Here is a 9990-nt window from a genome sequence, read left to right on the forward strand (position 1 = left end):
GTGAACACAGCAAAGACAGAAAATGTAGTCCCCCATTATTGTATTTTTCCAGAAATCACTTTATCAGTGGATCTAAGTTCTGATTCCTCCACACATAATATCTTTTTCTGATTTCTATATGCTCATCAATATAATGCTGAAAAAATTACAGATAAGCTTCAAGGTAGTTTTAATTTTCTATGAGTTAGAGATCATACTATTTAATGTTCCCCAGACACAGGTCGATTGGAGAATGACTCATATTTGGAAAAATATCTAGAATTTTTGCCATAGCTTGACACTTTAAACCATGTGGGTGATAAAGTTGTATTTGTGTGCTCACACAGGTGGGCTAACATGTGAAAGGGAATTATTTTGAATTGTTTTAATTTTAAAACAAGATGTCAGTCTGCAAGATTGGGATATTCACCACCCTGAAGTACCTATTTAAAGACAGTGTGAAGGAGAACTTGACAGGAAGTGAGGGACCTGTACTCTGCTCCCAGATCAGACACACTAACTACATAGGGATCTAGAGTTCACATCCCAGGATGTATATAGTGAAGAGTTGAGACCAATATTGTCTCAGACCCTTTCTAGATCCATGTTTCAAACTCTGATTTTTGTGGTAAATTTTGCTGTGTGGTTCCCGAGCCAGGCTCACCATGATTATAAGATTTCCTTTTATAATTCAAACTCACCTTTGCTTAAGGGCCCTTATCTAGGAATTGGGGGAAAGACCTCAGAAATCACAAGGCCAGGGTTGTCAGGGAAACACTCTGGGGAGTCACTGCAAGGTCTTGGTTCATGGTGGAGGTTCTGACGCAGCAACTCCTCTGATTTCAGGGCCTGTAGTGGCATTTCTGCCTGGAACTCTGCCTGCTGGGTCACCATGTCAGACTCCAACCACACTGGTAGTTCCTTCCTCCTAGCAGGGCTCCCAGGCCTTGAGGCTGTGCACAGCTGGCTCTCCATCCCTCTGTGTGCCATGTATGTAGCCTCTCTGGCAGGGAACAGCCTGATCCTGTAGGTGGTGAAGTCAGAGCCCACTCTGCACCAGCCCATGTACTACTTCCTGTCGATGCTGGCAGCGACTGACCTGGGCCTGTCTGCCTCCACGCTCCCCTCCACCATGCTCCCCTTCTACATGCTGGGTCTCAGACAGGTGGTGGTGGATATGTGCCTGGCCTAGCTCTTCTTCATCCACACTTTCTCCATCATGGAGTCCTCTGTGCTGCTGACCATGGCCTTTGACCGTTTTGTGGCCATTAGCAACCCCCTGCGTTACAGCACCATGCTCACCAGCTCCCACATTGCCATCTTGGGCCTGGCCAGTGTGGTGCACAGCATCGGGCTCCACGTCCCTGCCCCCATCATGCTGAAGGAGCTGCCTTACTGCCAGAATCACCTGCTTTCCCCCTCTTACTGCCTACACCCAGATGTCATGAAGCTGGCCTGTGCGGAAACCCACATCAACAGTGCCTATGGTCTCTTTGTGGTGCTCATTGTGCTCTACTATGGGCTGATCTTCAAACAATGCTATCCATTGCTTCCAATGTTGAGCACCTCAAAGTCCTCAATGCTTGTGTCTCCCACGTCTGTGCTGTGTTGCTCTTCTACACGCCTGTGATTGGCCTGTCCGTGATCCAGATTTGGGAAGGGGGCTTCCCCTTCCAGCCGTGTGCTGCTCTCTTATCTTCATTTTCTCACGCCTTCGGTGTCAATCCAGCGGTTTTCATCATTAAGACCAAGCAGATCTGGCTGAGGATGCTAAGCCTCTTCTGGCTGGGTGGGGCTGGCATCAGAGACCCTCAGGCTCATTAAATCTTTGGTAGAGAGGGAAAGTCATCGTTGTTGTGTAATGAGCCATTTAATATAAAATACCATTGTGAGGAGAATAATGTAACAAGGAGACAGCACAGTCTTTTTATGAAGTTCTCACGCATGGGAAAAAAATAACCACATTCTCCTTTACTTATTTCCAATAAAACAAAAATTCACTGAGCACCTACTCTGTAAAATACACTATTGTTGACCTTGGAAATACAAATGAAACTTAAGATACAGCCACTGTTTTAGAGGAAAACCTCATGATATCTAAGACTCGAAGGGGACTACCAATTTAAATAGAAAACGTTTGAAAGAACAACTTAGGAACTTTACAAATGCATAAAAATGCACATGAGGGCTTTGCCTCAGAGTTTAGGAGAAAGAATTTTTGACAAATAGAGTGATGGGTATATTTGGAATTCAGTTATATTAGAAGCATTCTGGAAAATCCCCACTAAAAATAATCCCCACGAAGAAAGGCATTCATTCTCTCTTGCTAAAGATTGCATCCCTTTTCCTGAAGGTAGCCCTTTCCTATACATTAGGTACTTGGTTAGTATTTGCTGAATAAATGAATGATTGTGGGGGGGAGGGGGGCTACATTTGTGAAACAGGCAAACCAAAAGGACTCCACAAAAATTGCTTTTTTGCTACCTTTCCTGCTTCTGTTCTTGCTAGGACCTATACCCCGACTTTACACACACTTTATGAAACAGATAATGTAGATCCTCCTTGTAAAGGAGGAGTTAATGATTTCTTTGGAGGCTTCCAGCACAATAGATGACATCGAAGGGGTGACCAGGTGGGTTGTCATGAACGTTTTCCAAGAAAACTGACTCACCAAGATGCCTGGCTCCAGGGCATAAATGATTTATGGAGAACCCCTAAGCACTCCAGATGCCTGAGAAGACACGTGCACCAAAGCACAGCCCTCAATAAAAACCCACACCCGAAGCAAAAAGGAGACTCACTTTCCTTTCCTTTTTGAGTCTCCCAGAAGTTCTGTCTGTATCTGCACTCTCTCTGTCTTCAATAAACTGCTCTCACTTCCTACCAGCTCACATTTGATCTCTATCCTGTGCAAAGCCAATGACCCTTTTGGCTGGTACTGTGGGACCCACTCTCTGAGTCCTCCGACAAAGCCAGCCTGTATCACTTGCAAGGGTGAAATGTTCACAGGCAATGAATGTAATTCCAGGTATGTGAGAATCAAACCTATGAGGACTTCTTAATTTTGCTTTTAGGGAATTTTAGGATTTTGCTGTTTTTCTCATCTCAATAGAAATTTCAAGAATGGTAAGGTTATCCAACTCTTAAACTGGTCACAGTTACCAACACATATTTTTTTCAACACATATTTTTAAATACCAAGAATGAAAAAAATTTCAAGCAAAATTATCTTCTCTGTAGGCTTTTTCTAAAAATCTCATCAGTTTTGAACGTAACTGTAAATGAAGGATGCTTTGAAAATAAAACATGTGAATTTCATTGCTATAGCTTGTGCACTGAATGCTGTGGCTACTTCTTTGTGCATACTTTGTAAAACCTTCCCTTTTAGCTTTTGCACTGACAATAGATTAAGAGGGCAACTTAGAGATACAGTGGGGGATGGAAGTAGTAAGTGGATGGATGTTACAACACAAAATACAAAACAACAAAATTATAATTTTGGGCAGAAAGAGCTGCACTGGGGTTGTGAAGAGTGACTGTTTATATGCCCTGGAGTTGGAGGAAGTGAAGTCAAGAGGATGTTTCTTTTCTTTTTTTAATGTTTATTTTATTTGAGAGAGAGACACAGACAGAGAGAGAGAGAGAGACAGTGCGTGAGTGGGGGGGCGGGGGGGGGGGAGCGTAGAGAGAGGGATAACAGAATCTGAAGTAGGCTCCAGGCTCTGAGCTGTCAGCACAGAGTCCAAGGCAGGGCTCTAACTCTCAAGCCCAGCCATGAGATCACGACCTGATGTGAAGTGGGACACTTAGTTGACTGAGCCACCAGGTGCCCCAAGAGGATGTTTCTTAAAGGGATTTCCATTAAAGAAGACTCACAGATTACTGGAGGCCTAGCTATTGTCAAGCTAAGGTTGTTTTTCTCTCTAGCAGTAGAGAGATTCCGGAGATTAGGTTATTGATAAGATCGCCTTTTTCTTGTAATTTACTAAAATATTTGTAAACTGATGGAGACTTTATCAGTTTAACCATTTGTTTTTGTCATTTCCTTTGTTCTTGGGCAGCCAAGAGTGCCTGAGGAATATCACACTTATCCCACCTGGGGGTGGGGAGTGGATTGCAGGGTGTCAGCTTGCCTTATGCTTCCTCACCATAGATGATAGCATATTTTACTGGCACTATAAATAAAGATAGATGAGAAGATGAAGAGTTCAGGGGCACCTGGGTGGCTCAGTCAGTTAAGCATCGGACTCGATTTTGATTCAGGTCATGATCTCATGGTTTGTGAGTTCTAGCCCCTCATTGCTCTGTATTGAGTGGAGCCTGCTTGAGATTCTCTCCCTCCCTCTCTCTCTGCCCCTCCCATGTACTGTGTCTCACCCCCTCCCCACAAAGTAAATAATGCACTCCCCCCCCATGCACAGAGTGAATAAATTAAAAAAAAAAAAAGATGAAGAGTTCTATTCTGCATTGTTTAATGTGAGTTTTCTGTAGGTAATTAAACAATTATGTACAGAAAATAGCTAAATATATAGCTCTGAACTAGAGCTCAGGAAAGGGTCAGAACTTCAAATACGTATGTGTTAATAATTAGTATACAGGTGATAGCTAAAACAATGACAAGGACTTTATTGCCCAAGGATTTCAAGGGAAGCAAGAATAAGCAGTGGCCAGAGAATAAAACACTGAAGAAATCAAGATTAAGTCAATGAGAAAGTATTTAGCTTTTAATGGGCTCCAAGAAGGATAAGGGAGTGAAGAGATTGTTCCTTCACAAGTCTCATAACAGATAGTTTCAATAAGGTAAGCTCAGTTCTACTACTTCAAATGCAAAAGTAGTAGTAGTCATGCTAATGCGGGTATATGTTCCTATCAGCACACCACCCTGAATTACAGAATCCTGTCCATAGAATGGTCCCTTGCTGCCGTAAGGGCCTCATTGTTGGTCCAATAGCTAAGTGTCTGCTTAGCCATGCAGAAAAAGTCTCAGAAACTAATTTTCTACAGTCAAATAGCTGGACAATGCGGAGACCATTGGAACAATATTCCTGGCTCAAATAGTTGATTATAACTGGAAATCACCCAATAGCAAAGCACCCTTCCATGTCATGGACTCTGATCTGGGGTGATTAGTCACTATTGAAACTGAAAATGGGAGGCAGAGAAGTGAGATTCATGTGAGGAACAGAAGGATCTGTTTGATAGATAGATAGATAGATAGATAGATAGATGATAGATAGATGATAGATGGACAGATATAAGAAAACACAATGTAATAATAGTCATTCTGTAATTGAAGTCAGAGTGTATGGAAATAAAAATTCCCTTCCCAAATCTCTATAACAAGAACAGTAGACCTATATGGTGCAGATATTTAGATTTCCCTCAAAGGTATATTGCAAAAAGTTTTCAGATAATTCCCTCCAGGTAGATTAAGAATTAGCATATATTCTCTTTGTCTCTGAATACATTAAAAAAGTACCAAAAGGAGCCCAAGGCACACTGATAAAAGCTACCTAAACTCACCAAGTGAGGAAATTGCTGAGACTTTTTGAGTTTTCCTTCAGGAAGGTGTGCCATGAGCCACCCTTTGTAAGAGAGCAGATAGAGAATGAGAGAAGAAAGGAGCTCTACAGAAGTACCAGACAAGAGGATAATACTTATCTCTCTTTAGTCTGAGACAAACTGGCTATCTTCCCCAAAAAATAATAGTTGCTTTGCAAAACTTTTATACTTCTCCTTTCCTCCACTTTCATATGGGCACAGGACAAGTGTTAAATTTCATATGGTAAGAGCCATGAAGCATTCTTAGGCATAAAATATTAGAAAGCTGAGGATAATAACTAAACTCAGAAAAGCAAGTATGTAAGGTGACTGAAGACATGTTTGCTTGTTAGAAATTTTTTAAAAAATTATTTAAAAAGCAATTATTTTAAAACTTAATTAAGCATATTTAGTTGACTAATGACCCAAATTGTGCTTAAATGGACAGAGAAAACATTCAACATGAATATATATTTTTTAATTTTAATTAGATGGAACAGAAGGGTTAGAGAAGATATATTAAGAACATGGCCATTGCTCCATTCCCTGTGCTTGGAATATAAAAAATTAGGAACAAATTGTTGAGGTGATAAATTAAATAATGAGTGGTATATTTCTGAATTGCCTGTCACATGAATTGCATGACAAAATTCTGACAACTAATCAATTATTGAGCAATTAAATAAATGGCAAAAATATACCAAGTAATTTATAAATATTTCTTATATTTTTCAAATGATGAAAATCTAATACTTTTTATTCTTAGGTGAAAACTGAAGCTTAGAGATATTTAGTAATTGATCACATTGTTAGAAAGTGGCACAACTGGGATTTGTAATGAGGTCAGTTTGAAACCGAATTTGATACTCTTAAAAATTATATTGCCCAATCCTTTCAAACTCTTCAAACACTGAAGAGGAGGGCACACTTTATTACTCATTCTATGAAAAGGCATTACCCTTCTACCAAAGCCAGACAAAGACATTACAAGAAAAGGATAATATAGACCAATATGCAGGCATACCTCTTTTTATTGTACTTCTCTTGATTGTACTTTGCAGGTAATGTGTGTTTTACAAACTGAAGGTTTGTAGCAGCTAGAAGCTGAGCTGTGTTTATTGTAGCTATAGAGAAGCTATTGTCCCCATTCTTCGTACCCCTTGTGACGTTAATTTTTCCAATGTATTCCTCCTTAGAGAAAATCTGTATTTTTCAGATCTTTTAGCTGTGATCAATTGTTATTTCATTGGGCCACTGTTGGGTTGCTGATAAGGGACCTTAGATGGAGAAGGCAAGCATACAATAATCTTCTAACTACATCTTAGTGCATCTGAGATTTTACTGGGTCTGTTTCTCAGAGGAGTGACCTCCACAAGGATTTCCACAGTGGTCTTCCTCCCCCTCTACCACCACCAGGCTCCTTTTTTTTCCCTCTCTGGCTTAGAATGCACAATCTTTGAATGGTGGTCCCTGTTGTCCTTAGGTGAGACAGGAATTCTGAGACAGCTGGACCAAAGAGTATTCCTTTCCCTCAATTGGGATAAGGTTGAGGCAGTCTTTTTCCTCAAAATCATTGGTCTATGTTATACAGAGTCCTCTAGGTATATTTCACAATTGTTACCCTTTCTGAGGGGCTCAGAAAATGGAGAAATGTTTACTAAGGATTCAGTGAAAAATAAAGGTGAAATTTGGGGAAGAAATAAATAAGCCTTATATAAACATTTTTATTGATTCAGATAGATATGGAGACTCAAAATTATTTGGTATACTGATACACCCTTTCTCCCTGTTTACCTCGTTCCATCTCCTTTAGAGTAGGTACTGAATTTTCAGTCGACCCAGTGAATCTCTCTCCCTGACAAAGATCTGGAAAATTCTGCCATTTACCCAGTCCTCTCAATCCCAGGGAGCCACTAGCCTGCAGTGACCAGGTGGAATCTTCCACTTGCATCAGCCACCAAGAGGGAAGAGTGCCTCCCAGGAGCCTGGGTCCACCCGGTCCACACAATCCTCTCATTCCTTCCTCATAAACCGGAGCCTTCTGACTCCTTGTGCCACAAGCACTGGCCACAGGACAGCGTGCAGAGGCTTCCTCGGGACAGCAGAGCAGGAGCAGCCCTATGCTCTCAATAGCTTTGCCACTGTCACCTGCTGTGTGTCCTGCAAGCGGCTCAGAGGGACTAAAAGCAAATGAAGGGCATGATCTGATTTGCCCACAACGGTCAGGACATTGATTTGCTCCCATAACCTGAGACCTGATACCAAGGAGCTTCCCTGTGAGACCGTCCTGTGCTGTAGCTCCTCCTGGAGAGGGGGCTTCCCTGGCGTCTACGTTAGCTTGACCTGTGCTACAGTGTGAGGACCTGTGTTAGACTCAACTGCCCCCACACAGCAGACAGTTTGACAAAACTGTCAGTAAATATTGATCTCGTCTTGAACATTACCTTCAAATAATCATGCCTGTTTCTTCTGCTTCCATTATCAATACCTCAATATTCATTCTCACAGGGTTCCCTGGCCTGGACCAGTACCATCCCTGGTTTTCCATTCCCTTCTCCTCCATCTATACCTTGGTTTTCCTGGGAAACTGCATGGTGCTGCATGTGATCCGGACAGAGCCCAGCCTGCACCAGCCCATGTTCTACTTTCTGGCCATGCTGGCCCTCACTGACCTGTGCATGGGGCTGTCCACAGTGCACACGGTGCTGGGGGTCCTGTGGGGGCTCAACCAAGAAGTTAGTCAAGATGCTTGCATTGCCCAAACTTACTTTATCCACGGTCTGTCCTCCATAGAGTCTGGGGTCCTTCTTGCCATGGCCTTTGATCGCTTCACTGCAATCTGCAATCCTCTGAGATACACATCCCTCCTGACTAACAGTAGAGTCATTCACTTCATGGTGGCCATTTTGATGAGGGCAGCTTTGTCCATTCTCCCCGTCATCATTCGCCTGAAGTTCTTCCATTACTGCCGCCCTCACATCCTCTCCCACTCTTTCTGCCTGCACCAGGACCTGCTCCGGCTCGCCTGCTCTGACATCCGCTTTAACAGCCTCTATGCCCTGGCTCTGGTGATCTGTACCTTGTTGTTAGACGCTGTGCTTATTCTCATCTCCTACGTTTTCATCTTGCACACAGTGCTGGCAATTGCATCCCGCGAGGAGAGGCTCAAGTCCTTGCAGACCTGTGTGTCCCACATCTGTGCTGTCCTGGTCTTTTACATCCCCATCATTGGTCTCACCATGGTGCACCGCTTTGGAAAGCATCTCACCCCTTCGGTCCATGTCCTCATGGGCAATATCTATATTCTCTTTCCACCCCTGATGAATCCAATCATCTACAGTGTAAAGACCCAGCAGATCCGAAGCAGGATGAAGAAGTGGTGTTCCCTGAAAATGTAGTAAAACCCTTGGGTTTGACCAGCAAGAATGTTTTAAGATCAGAAGAGTAATGCTACTTCCCATGTGTGCAACAACTTACAAGTTGAATAATAATGTTATAACTTTATGGTCTTTTATGATACCTGATTATTAAGGAACTCAAGAGGCTTTCTAATGCATTAGACACATGTCCATCCATTTAGACACGTGTCTACCTAAAATTTTGGAATCATGACTATTGTTTAGTTTATTCTGTCAATTGGTCATTATATCAAAATACAGGACACAATGAAATTGGACTTTCTTCATTCCTAAAGGTGACCTGAGGAATATCTAAAACTATGATGCTGAGCCTTCCCCCACTTTTATTATTTTTTCCCCATTAGTGACTTACTGCAAGCCCATTAAAGAATTTTGGAATTAAAAGATATATAATCCCTCTATTCCAAGTGTTTATTTCTTAGAGTCTGTCCGTGCCATGAAGACATGACCTTAGTGCATATAAACTTTTCATTTTACATTGTTTTGTACCATTCTATCATTAGCATTTCTTCATGGCATTTTAAATTCTTTATAAATCTGTAAGAGAACAGTTTAGAAACTATAGCAAAAGCACAACTAAGAACTGATGGTGCCTGTGAGAACTGAAATATGATAAGGGGTATGAGAATATTTAGGATCTATGAGCACACCTAATAATTGTTTATGGCTTGGCGACCAGAGTGGTTTCATAGTTGATGCTCAAGTTTCTGGATTGTGAAGTCAAGTCAATGGTGTGTTGTACAATGAGATGGTGACAAAGAAAGAATATTATTTATGTGATAAGATGGTGGAAGCTATGTTGAACACACTGCATTTGAGGTATCTCTGGAACTTTGATAAATATCCATTGAAAATACTGAGTTTAGTAAGTACTCCCAAATGTCACATACACAATGCTAGACACGACACTGCTCAGGTACAGGAAAACAGTGGGGAGCAAAATCAGCAATTCGCCTTCAGTTTAACAGGTGACACAGACAAAAATTATTAAGCAAACTTTGACATTAACATCCTGAGAAATGCTATTCAGAAATGAAGAGTGCACAGGCAG

General features: G+C 41.7%; 1 protein-coding gene and 1 pseudogene across 1 annotated transcript; both read left to right on the forward strand.

Moving 5' to 3' along the window:
- The first annotated feature begins 871 nt into the window (after positions 1-871).
- LOC132660606 (olfactory receptor 51G2-like) lies at positions 872-1803 on the forward strand (annotated as a pseudogene).
- A 6170-nt stretch (positions 1804-7973) lies between these two features.
- LOC132662387 (olfactory receptor 51V1-like) lies at positions 7974-8918 on the forward strand. The gene has a single exon (XM_060607861.2). It carries the CDS (start codon positions 7977-7979, stop codon positions 8916-8918), a length of 942 nt encoding a protein of 313 aa, XP_060463844.1. The 5' UTR covers positions 7974-7976.
- Positions 8919-9990: the final 1072 nt, after the last annotated feature.

The sequence above is a fragment of the Panthera onca genome, chromosome D1 (assembly GCF_046562875.1).
Source record: "Panthera onca isolate mPanOnc1 chromosome D1, mPanOnc1 haplotype 2, whole genome shotgun sequence".
In the NCBI taxonomy this organism is placed as follows: domain Eukaryota; kingdom Metazoa; phylum Chordata; class Mammalia; order Carnivora; family Felidae; genus Panthera; species Panthera onca.